Source organism: Lynx rufus, unplaced genomic scaffold (genome assembly GCF_022079265.1).
Source record: "Lynx rufus isolate CCGP_SWC_20201006 ecotype Redwood Valley unplaced genomic scaffold, mLynRuf1.p SCAF_9, whole genome shotgun sequence".
In the NCBI taxonomy this organism is placed as follows: Eukaryota; Metazoa; Chordata; class Mammalia; order Carnivora; family Felidae; genus Lynx; species Lynx rufus.
Window position 1 is genome coordinate 21612572 of NW_025814897.1, and position 12564 is coordinate 21625135.

At 37.6% G+C, this 12564-nt stretch overlaps 1 protein-coding gene across 1 annotated transcript; it reads left to right on the top strand.

Annotated features, from left to right (window-relative positions):
* The first annotated feature begins 2079 nt into the window (after positions 1–2079).
* On the top strand, positions 2080–3099 carry LOC124505402 (olfactory receptor 151-like). The gene has a single exon (XM_047071353.1). It carries the CDS (start codon positions 2080–2082, stop codon positions 3097–3099), a length of 1020 nt encoding a protein of 339 aa, XP_046927309.1.
* Positions 3100–12564: the final 9465 nt, after the last annotated feature.

Sequence of the window (12564 nt, forward strand, 5' to 3'; positions counted from 1 at the left end):
CACTATTGGCTTGTTAGCTATAGCTCTTTTTTTATTATTTAGTTTCTGTCCTAGATTTTACAATATTTGGGCACTCTGGTGGCTCAGTTGGTTAAGCGTCCAACTCTTAATTTTGACTCAGGTCATGATCTCACAGTTGTGAGATCAAGCCCCATATCAGACTCTGTGCTGAGCATGGAGCCTGATGGAGATTCTCCCTGTCCCTTTGCCCCCCCCCCCCACATTCACTGTCTTACTATTTCACTCTTACTAAATAAATAAATAAATAAATAAATAAATAAATAAATAAATATTTTTAAAATACAATATTTATCCTTTCTGGATTTTCCCCACCTGGAGTATAGAATGGAAAATTCCTACAGGAGATAAGCTGGTACAATCATTGGCTCATGCTGTTTATTTCCCACCTTTCAGGAATCAATTTAGTGCTCCCTGTTGTCAGCTATCTGGAAAATATGGTTTCATATCCCTTGTCTGGTTTTCTAATTGTTTATGGTGAAACACAAAGTAGAAGTTCTTCCTTCATGTATGGAAATACAAGTCCACTTGCTAACTTTTAACTATTCGTTATGACCATGTTGTGAAATTCTTCAGATTTAAAACATAGATAAATAGACAGATATACAAATAGATATCTTCTTCAATCACATAGAACTTTTTTTTTACTCACCCATAAGTTGAAATCATAAAAACTAAGGATTAGAGTTGTTTTAAGATCATTTCATCTATTGATCAATCTTGTTTAGAACTTGGGAAATTTTAGCCAGTGTGAGGCAAGTGATTTTCCAGGGGCTTACACTTACCACTTGATAATTACTCAACAGAGCCAACCAAATTACTTCTGGCAAACAAATTATCAGAAGAAGAATACTATCTTCTCTTATAAATTATGTTTTCCTCTGCTTTCTCTTATTGGATATAAAGGAGAAATGAAGAAAACTCATCACAAGATGATGCAACACCCCATGACAGGAGTTGCTTCTCCAGACCAGCTTTAAACTGCCATTTTGACTTGGAAGGAATACCAAGATTCCTTCCAAGAAACCTCTTGGGCATCTACATATAATTACCATCAGCTAAAAATTTTCTCAGCATTAATCATAGGTTGACTCTAAAAACAAACAATAAGTAGTAATTTGGAAATCAACAACATAGAAATAGAAACATGGTGAAGCAATAAGACACATTATTTTAGAGGATACACGAAGTGGCCAAGGATGGGCTGACCACCAAGGATAAAGGATTTAGGGCTATGCAAAACGGGGGAGAAGGGAAAGTGTCCGTCTTACACACAAATTGTTTTGCTCTCTACCGTTAAGAGTCCCAAATTATTCTAGTTTCAATAAACACAAAACTTTAAAAAAACTTTTTTTTTTACTTTCTTTAGTTGAACTTTGCTGCCTTCCCTGAAAGGTAGAGCTCAATGATAAAAAATGCATTCTGATCAATAAATCAGAACTAGTATAGGTAGGAACCTGACATCATTATTTTTTAAAGCTCCCAAAGTGATTATTGTGTGTAGCCAGAACTAAGTACCCTAAGACCTCAAGTTCAATGACAAATTAGAACAAATTCCAGCTGCTTAACAAAAATCTACACTTATATAGCAACTAAATATTTGGAAAATATTTCCACATGTATTCTATTATTTTTTAAACTACAGGAATTGGTAAAATAACTCCATTTATTTCTCAAATGTGGAGATTGAATTTCATCACTCAGTAATTGGTAGAGCTTTACCATCTCATATTACCTGGATTTGAGATAAATTAGCAACATGTTTTCATTTTATGGGTAATATTTTGTGATCTCATCAATGACAAGCGAAATTCTCTTTCTGGGGCAAAACTCACCTCAAAACCCATAAATAAAACATACTTGTAATAATTACCATGGTACTTGAGGAACATAAAAGTGGTAAAATCTCTAGGGGTAACCCCTTTTTTGTCATTTTCGTGTCCTCTAAACCATGGCAAAATTGTTTGAATCCTAGAAAACATTGAGTAAGGAGACAACCCAGAAAGCGTTAAGACCATTACTCAGGATGGATGCTGGTGACTAGCCTCATCAGAAAAACTCATGTATAGCCTTTCATGGGCTCTTCTCTCCCATCCCCACAGGGCTCCCAATCACAGGGGAATGGCTGCTGAAAATCACTCTACAGTGACCGAGTTTATTCTCAGGGGATTGACAAATCGGCCAGAGCTCCAGCTCCCCCTCTTCCTCCTCTTCCTTGGGATCTACTTGGTCACCATCATAGGGAACCTGGGCATGTTCACGCTGATTTGTCTGAATGCTCAGCTTCACACCCCCATGTACTACTTCCTCAGCAATCTGTCCCTTGTGGATCTCTGCTACTCCTCTGTCATTACCCCGAAAATGCTGGTGAACTTTGTGTCAGAGAAGAACGTCATCTCCTATGCGGGGTGCATGTCACAGCTCTACTTCTTCCTTGTGTTTGTCATTGGTGAGTGTTACATGTTGACAGTGATGGCCTATGACCGCTATGTCGCCATCTGCAGCCCGTTGCTCTACCATGTCATCATGTCTCCTCAAGTGTGTTCCCTGCTGGTGTCTGTGGTCCATGCCATGGGATTTATTGGTGCAACAATAGAGACTGGCCTGATGTTAAAACTGTCCTACTGTGAGCTCCTCATCAGCCATTACTTCTGTGACATCCTCCCTCTCATAAAGCTCTCCTGCTCTAGCACCTATCATATTGAGATGACAGTGTTCTTTTTGGCTGGATTCAACATCACAGTCACCAGCTTAACAGTCCTTGTTTCCTACGTCTTCATCCTCTCCAGCATCCTCCACATCAGCACCACACAGGGAAGGTCCAAAGCCTTCAGCACCTGCAGCTCTCACCTTGCAGCTGTGGGAATGTTCTATGGATCTACAGCGTTCATGTACTTAAAACCCTCCACGGCCAGTTCTGTGGCCAAGGAGAATGTGGCCTCCGTGTTCTACACCACAGTGATCCCCATGCTGAACCCCCTGATCTACAGCTTGAGGAATAAGGAGGTAAAGATTACCATGCAGAAAACACTGAGGAGAATACTCTTCAGATGTAAATGTCATCATTCTTCCTCAGGTTGAAAATTGGGAGAAATGTAGGGGAGAAACCCTCCAAAAATGTAAACATATGTGAATGGAGAACCACCACTTCTCAACATGATTCATTGGATTTATTCACTGATTTTTTTTTTCCTCCTTCCTTTCTCCCTCTCACATCTCTCATGTCCTACTCTGTTTGAATATGATTTCAAGTTCATATTTTCTTCCATTTGGGATCATTTAAAAAAATTTTGTTTATCCTTCACCCTCTGGTAAACCTGTTCTTTATCTTGATTACAATATAACATAAATTTAAAACTTTCAGCAATGAATTTAAGAGAGAGCTGTTCATTGATTTATCACCTTCTATAGAAAAAAATATTACCCAAACTAATAGTAATTTGCACTTGGAAGTACATAAGACAAATGGAGATGAATTTGAAAGTCATCAAGAAATAGCAAATAACCTCTTTTTGACCAGATTGTTCCCTCTATTCTCTCTCTCATTATGTGGGTTACCACTTACTTATTCCTGCCAAGATTGCTTACGTGGCCCCTTCACTCAGTTACCGCCATCATCATATCGTCATCACATCTAACATTTATGGAATGCTAGCCAATCCACTAAGTGTTTTACTTAATTATCTCATTTTCTCAGATGAAGAAACTGATGTAAAGACATTAAGTAACTCTCTCCAGATCACAGACCTGATACAATTAACACTGAGATTCAAACCCACAACTCATTATCCCCTCTCTCTTGGCTGACAGTCTCCCTACACAATGTTTTGATATTAGCATAATTAAAACCTTTCCATTTCAAAATTCTGGAAAATAACTTCCCCTCCTTCAAGTATCATCACACAGCTCCCAAGTAGCCAAGGAATATTATACATTCCTGTAGTCCTTTCTCCTCCAGAAATACCTGACATTTCACATCACCTGCCAATTTCACTCAGTAAATCCTGTTGCCATGGAGCAAAATGTCTTCCCCCATTTTTTAAATAAATTTTTGAGAGAGAGACAGAGCGCAAGCAGGGGAGGGGCAGGGAGAGAAAGAGACATAGAATCCAAAGCAGGCTCCAGGCTCCAAGCTGTCAGCACAGAGCCCTACGTGGGGCTTGAACCCATGAATGGTAAGATCATGACCTGAGCCAAAGTTGGACGTTGAATCTACTGAGCCACCAAGGCGCCCCATTTTCCCCCACTTCATTGAAGTTATCAGTGATTCATGTTAAAGAATTAGTAACATTAAGCAATTAGTTTGACATGGCAAAAGATTTATGGACATTCTGTTTTTAAATTTTTTTATTGAAGTATAAATAACGTTCAATGTTAAATTTCAGGTGCACAACATACTGATTCAACAATTCTATACATTACTCAGTGATCACCATGATTGTCTTTATAATTATTTTAGCCAAATATTATACCAGTCTTTTATCATTTTTAATTATTTTTGTGCAAGACCTCATCTATCCTTCAGACATAGAAAATTGTAAAATTCTAAGTTTCTCAAACAGAAAGGATTTTAATACAAGAAAGTAAATGCTCACAGGTTTTTTTCCCTATTTTTAATAGACTTTATTTTTTAGAGCAGTTTTAGGTGCACAGCAGAGCTGAGCAGATGGTACAGAAATTTTCCATATACTGTCTGCTCCACACACATACATAGCCTCCTTCCTTAACAACATCCCCTATGAAAGTGATACATTTTTTACAACTGATGAACCTACATTGACACATCATTACCACCCAAAGTCCCTAGTTTACATTATGGTTCACTCTAGGTGTTGTCATTTTATGAGTTTGGACAAATGTATAATGACATGTATCCATTATATGTATGACCATTACAGTCTTATACAGAGCAGATTCTCTGCCCTAAAACCCTCTGTGTTCCACTTGTCCATCCCTCCTTCTCCTAGAAGCCCTGAAACCATTAATCTACTGTCTCCATAGTTCTGTCTCTTCCAGATTGTCATAGGGTTGGCTTCTTTCAACTATTAATATGCATTTAAAGTTCTCTCATGCCTTTTTTTTTTTTTAAGTAGGCTTCATGCCCAGTGCAGAGCCCAATGCAGGGTCTGAACCCATGACTCTGAGGTAAGAGCTGAGCTGAGTCAAGAGTTGGATGCTTAACTGACTGAGCCACCCAGGTGCCCTTCTTCCATGTCTTTTCATGATTTGATAGCTCATTTCTTTTAGCACAGAATAATAATCCACTGTGCGGATGTACCATAGCTTATTCATCCATTCACAAACTGAAGGACATTTTAGTTGCTTCCATGTGTTGGCAGTTATGAACATAACTCCTTTGGGGAAGTACCAAGGAGCACAGTTGCTGGATTGTATGATAAGAATATGTTTACTTTTGTAAGAAACCACCACACTGTGGCTGAACCATTTTCCATTCTTACCAACAATGAATTAAGATTTCCTGTTCTTCACCATCACATGCTGTTTGTTGTCACTGTTTATTATTTTGTTGTAGGTGTGTAGTGGTATCTCATTGTTGTTTTAGTTGCATTTCCCTGATGACATATGATGTATGATATATATTTTATATGCTTATTTGCCATTCGTATATCTTCTTTGGTGAAGTGTCTGGTAAGGTCTTTGGCCCATTTTCTAATCAGATGATTTCTTTCCTTTTTTTTGTTTTTGTTTTTTGTTTTTTTTTCCTTTTTTTTCTTTTTTTTTCCTTTTTTAATAAAAAACATATTTGACATGTAACTTTGAGTAAACTTAAGGAGTATAACATGTTATTTTGATACATTGATGTATTATAATATGTAGTATGATTGCCACTGTAGGGATAATTAGCACCACCATCATGTTACATAATTATCATTTCTGTGTAGCTTCTGAAATCATTGAGTTCTAGTCTCTTGGCGTTCTGATGGTTGTAGTACAATATGGATGTCAGTATCCACTAGACCTAGTGCACAGGTCTCTAGGGCTTATTTACTTCACATCGCAAGTTTGTACCCTTAACATCTGTCCTACCATCCCACTCCCATCCCTCAGTAATCACAGTTTACTATCTGTAGTTTGGAGTCCTTTTTAGATTCCATCTATAAATTATATCATATGGTGTTTATCTTTCTAATTTATCTTACTATGGATAATGCCCTCAAGGTCCATCCAAAGTGTGTATATTTTGGATAACAGTCCTTTATGAGATACATCTTTTGCAAATATTTTCTTATAGACTGGGGCTTGTCTTTTCACTCTCTTGACAGTGTCTTTCTACAGAGTAGAAAATTTAAATTTACTTAAATTAAATTTACTTATTTAAACTTAATGAATTCCAGCTTTATCAATTCTTTCTTTCATACATTGTTCTTTTGGTATTATACCTAAAAAGTTATTGCCACACCTAAGATCATATATTTATTTTCCTATATTATCCTTTAGGAGTTTTATAGTTTTGCATTTTACATTTAGGTTTCTGATCCATTTTGAGTTATTTTTGCATACAATGTAAGTTCTACTTCATTTTTTGGCAGGTTGATGTCCAGCATCACTTTTTGATAAGACTATCTTTGCTCAGGGATTTGTGTGTGTGTGTGTGGGGGGGGGGGGTTACCACTTTATCAAAGATCAGTTGACTACAATTATGTGGGTTTATTTCTGGGATCTCTATTGTGTTCCACTGATTTGTCTATTTTTCTGCCAGGATCATACTGTATTAATTACTATAGCTTTATACTAAGTCACAACATGAAGTAGTATCAGTTCTCCAACTTTCAAGTCAGGCCTACTTCCTCTGTTCTGAGTAGGTCTTTTGCCTCTCCATATAAATTTTAGAACTAGTTTATCAGTAAAATAATATTGTTTGCACAAAATAACCTGCTGCATTTTGATTGGGATTGCATTGAATCTGTAGATCAAGTCCAGAAAAACTGAAATCTTGACAATATTGAGTCTTCTTGTCCATGAACGTGGATTATATCTTCATTTATTTAGTTCTTCTTTGATTAATTTAATCAGAGTTTTGTATATTCCTCGTATAGATCTCATTTTTAGAAGTGCAAAAGTAAATATCATTGTGTTTTTCATCTCAAATTCTACTTGGTCTTTGCTCATATAGAGGAAAGCAATTACCTTTTACATGTTAACCTTATATCCTTCCACCTTGCCATAATTACTTAGTTCCAGGAGTTTTTTTGTTGATTCTTTCAGATTTTCTGCGTAGGCAATTATGTCATCTATGATTAAAGACAGTTTTGTTTCTTTCTTCTCAAACTGCTTAACTTTTTTTCTGTTTTACTGCATTAGCTAGGACTACCATTACTACCCTGAAAAGCACTCATAACGGGGACATCCTTGCCTTGTTTCTTATGTTAGTAGGAGACATTTGACTTTCTTACCATCAAGTATGATATTACCTGTGGGCTTTGTGTACATGTTCTTTTTCAAGTATAGGAAGTTCTTGTTCTAGAGGAATAGAGAATAAATCTACTCTCAGTTTACTGAGCGTTTTTTTTATTTATTTTTTGGGAATGGGTGTTGGATTTTGTCAAATGCTTTTTCTGCACCTATTGATAGGATGATGTGATTCTTATTCTTCAGTCTGCTTATGGATGAAATACTTTAACTGACTTTTGAACGTTGACATCCTCGCATAACTGGGATAAATCCCACCTAGTCATAGTGTATAATTCTTTACATATATTGTTGGATTCTATGGTTAATATTTCATTGAAACTTTTTTGTATCTATGTTCATGAGAGATATTGGTCTGTAGTACTGTTTTGTTTTGTTTTCTTGCACAGTCTTTGTCTGGTTTTAGTATTGGAGTAATGATGGCCTCACAGAATGCCGCTATCTTATAAAATAAACTGTAGAGATTTGGTATAATTTTTCCTTAAATATTTCATTGAATTCATAGGTTGTCCAGAGTGGGCTGGAGTTGGGTATTTCCTTTTCTCCACAGGAGGCTGGTGCCAGCTAGCACTTTCCCCCGTGAGGACTGCCAAGAAAAGCCTAATAATTGCCTATGGTCAGGCTTGAAAGATCACACATAGACTTTGGCCTGGAGCAAGTTTCCTCAGCTTCCAGGACCTGGGTCCATCCTTCCAACAGCAGACCACACTGTTGGTATGTTCACTTCCAGGGATGGTCAGGCAGGAGCTGTATTCAAGGGATGTGGATGACCATTGGGCATGTGAACTATAGGTGTTTATACCTGCGCATGTGTAGGTGCCTCACATTGTAAAGTAAGTGACAATGAGAGGGAGAGGGGGTAAGCTGTGGTCCATGGGCAGGCACCTGGGAAACCAGGGTGGCCCTCCCTGTGCTACCACCTTTTGGCATGGAACCTTATAGATTCTCAGGATTCTAAACTTGAATCTGGCCTTCCAGTGTTATGAAAGGTAAGTTTGTCAAGGTAAGAGGTAGAAACGTGTTTTATTTAACACTTTATTAGGGCTATTCTTTGTTTACTTTTTATTGTGGCGAAAAGCATGTAACAAAAAATTTGCCATCTTAACTGTTTTTAAGTGTTTAACTATTTCAGGAGTGTTAAGTATATTTGCATTGTGAAACAGATTTCTGGACTTTTTCAACTTGCAGATCTGAAACTCTATACCCATTAAATAACAATTCCACTTTTCTTCTTCCTTGCAACCTCTGGTAACTATGATTTTACTTTATGTTTCTATGAATTTGACTACTTTAGATTTTTATTTAAGTGGAATCATACATTATTTGTCTTTTTGCAACAGACTTCTTTCACTTAGCATAATATCCTCAAGGTTCATCCATTTTGTAGCATGTGATAGTATTTCTTTGCTTTTTAGGGAGGAATAGTATTCCTATGTATGTACATACCACATTTTGTTTCCTCATGCATTGTCAGTGGACATTTGGCTTGTGTCCATCTCTTGGCTATAGTAAATTAGTGCTGCAAATATCTCTTTAAGATCCTACTTTCAACTCTTTTAGAATAGAAATCCCAAATGGGATTGCTAGCTCAATTTTTTGAAGAACCTCCATACTATTTTCCGTAGCAGTCTCACCATTTTACTAACTCACCAATAATGCACAAAGGTTGCCATTTTCAATATCCTTACCAACACTTGTTTTCTGTTTTCTTTCATACTTGCCATCCTAATGGGTATGAGGTGATAGTTCATCATGGTTTTGACTTGCATTTCTGATAGTTAGTGATATTGAGCATCTTTTCATTTGCTTGCAGGCCACTTATATATCATCTTTGGAGAAATATCTATTCAGGTCTTTCTTAGTCCATTTGAGCGCCTATCACACAATACCATAGATTGGGTGCTTATAAACAACAGAAATTTATTTCTCACAGTACTGGAGGCTGAAAAACCCAAGATGAAAGCACTAGGAGATTCGGTGTCCGGTGGGAGCCTGCTTCCTTGTTTACAGATAGCCAACATCTCACTATAACCTCACATAGTGGAAGGGGTAAAGGAGCTCTCTGGGGTCTCTGGGGTTTCTAAGAGCAGTAATCCCATTTATGAGAGTTTCTTCATGACCTAATCACTCCCCCAAAGCTCCACCTCCAAATATAATCACACTGGATTAGGTTTTAACACATGAATTTGGGGGACACACAAACATTCAGTCCACAGCAAAGCCTTTTGCCCATTTTTTAATCAGGTTATTTGTTTTCATTGTTGTTGAGTTGTAGGCGTTCTGCATATATTCTGAGACACTAGCTGCTTATCAGGTATCTAATTTGCAAATATTTTCTCCCATTCTGTAGTTTGTTTTTTGACTCTATTGATTGTGTCCTTTCATTCACAACAATTTGCAAGTTTGACATAGTCCCATTTGTCTATTTTTTGCTTTCATGGCCTCTTTACTCCTAGGTGATTGTGTCACCTAGGTGAAATGCATAACCAATGCCTGTGTCATAAATGGATGCTGGATAATGGGCATTTCTATTCCCTATCCACCTCCCTTTGTTTCTCTCAAGAAACCCAAGCCACACAAACATAAATAAACATAAATTGATGATAGATGAGGATGATGATATATAGATAGATAGATAGATAGATAATCAGTATAGATTTTTTTACATTCAAGATAGATATTTTAGATTGTAACTTAGAAATTACACAACCCATATTAAAGAGAACATGGGTCATGTGGAAATTGAGATTTTTTTTATTCTCTTCCCTGTCTGTCCTGTTTGTTACTACACTTCCTAAGGATGATTCTTAATCTACCCACTGCCTCTTTTTTCAACCACAAATGGGGAGAAGTTTTGCTTCTCTGTCCCTTTCTGGAAGATGACAGTGGAAAATCAGAAGCTCTCCTTCAAGACCCACTTCCTTCCTGCAACATCATTCCTCTGGACCATCTCTGTTTCAGAAATTCAGGCAGAAAACATTCTAAAAATCTCAGCTGTCCTAGAAAGGAGGCCATACACACTCACTGATGCCAAAATCCAAGGGCAGCAGAGACAGCCTACTGTTAATCTGCCTGGGAGTCCAGGGGAACCTTTGAGAGGAAGGAGTTTTTCCCTTAATGTTTAGTTGTTAAATTTGAGAGAGAGCACAAACACGAGTGCAGGAATGGGGACAGAGAGAGAGAGAGAGAGAGAGAGAGAGAGAGAGAATCCCGAGCAGGATCCATGTTATCAGCGAGAGCACAAATGGGGTGCATTCCCATCAACATGAGATCATGACCTGAGCTGAAATCAAGAATCAGATGCTTAACTGACTGAACCACCCAAATGCCCCAGTAAGGAGCTTTTAGACCAGGAAACAGAGCTGGAACATTTAGCTGACCTAGGGCAAACAGCAAAGTGCTAGCTCCTGTCATGCTCTGTACAATTATGGCCCAGGAGTTTCCAACCATGAAAGCAATTCGTGAGAGAAGGACAGATGAAAAACTCAGGAAAGTAGGTAAAGAGATAAAGAAATGGCTTCTAGAGACTTCAAGATAAATGCTCCTCAAGCTTTTCCTACTCCTCTGTTCTAATTCATGACTACCTGAACACTATATTCCTGTCTCAGCACCTGTTTCTCCAAATCCCATGCCCAGAAGACTGTTTCCTATAGGAACTCCTTGCCCACTGTAATTACCATGAGTATGGCTACAAACATGGCACCTCTTTGGCTTCTCCATTAGAGCTGACATAGGCTACTTCACTGAGCAAACTGAGAGGGCAACTGCCACATAACAGCCTGTTTCCCAATGATTTTTTCTCTTTTTTTTTTTTTTTTTGTATATACAATCATCCCTCAAGTAGCAAGTGATCTTTAGTTGTCCTCATGTATTTAAGAAACAGTAACAAGTGGACTGAACAATCATTGGACCAGACTTGTCAACTAGTGGACTTCACTTTAGAGAAAGGGCAAACTGTGTGGGCCACTTTATTTGGTGCCAGCCATTCAACAGGATTCGTAGTTCATTATTCTTAGGTTCATTTCACGAGACAAGAGCCCAACAGTCCCCTAATCTCAGGGGGTCAAGTTCCACATCCATAATAAGGCTGGCTGGAAACATTCTTAGACTCCAGCAATAGAAACAGTCTGTAGATCCCACCATTGAGTACATAGTCCTAAACGTCATTCTCCTTTTTTCAGTACAGAGCCATGCCCACCCTATTCTGAAGGTCTTGTTGACCCTACTCCAGATTTCTCTGGTTCAAACTCTCTAAAGTCAACCCCCTTTCTTCTGATGGGTTGATTAGGGAAGAAGAATTGTGAAACCTCAATATCTAAAGAGAATGGTGAAAGGAATCAGTTAAGCTTTGAAGAAATTTTTCTACATTTATTATAAATTGAAACCTACTTAATATCTTAATATCTAATTGAGCCTCAGTTATCTCAGTTGTTAATAATATTCCTTACTTTGGCCTTGAGGGATTGAGAAATTCATGAAATGGGTTCTTTTCTGTACTTAATATGAGTAAAATCAAAAATCAGTATCATGGCACATGAGATAATTCTCTTATATAATCGAGGGAAAAATGAAAAGGAGAAATAACAATAATCTTGTAGCCTAGCTCTATGTTTCAAGATTGCAATGTATTATGCAAATTATATTTGTAAAGGCATATGAAGCAGGTATTGTTTGCATTGTACAAATTAATACACAGAAGTTTACAAAGATGAACATACTTTGACCAAACCTGCATGGTTAGTAGCAGGTAGAAAAGTGATGCACACACATATTTAAACTGACTCAAAAAATCATGTTCCCTTTAATGTTAAATTATAACAATGACTAGAAATTTGTGGTCACAAATCTAGATGAGCTCCAGGTTAAAATGAAAATTGACTGTCAGAGAAATACAAGTCTTGCAGCAGCAGCATGCAGTGAAAACCATATAGGCTCTGTAATCAGGCTGACTTTCATCCAAACTCTGATGTTTTCATTTACTGCAAAAACAAGGAGATGCTCCACTGGGTTCTTCTGAGAGTGAAAGACTTGCCAGTGCGAATCACCACAGGGATAAATGGATCCTGAAAAACAGCCTGTAAGAGGAGGGATATACATGGGGAAAAGGAGAGGATC

What these genes read in the sequence shown, in the direction of transcription:
- LOC124505402 (XM_047071353.1), top strand. Translation starts at nt 2,080, where the DNA reads ATGTATAGCCTTTCATGGGCTCTTCTCTCCCATCCCCACAGGGCTCCC.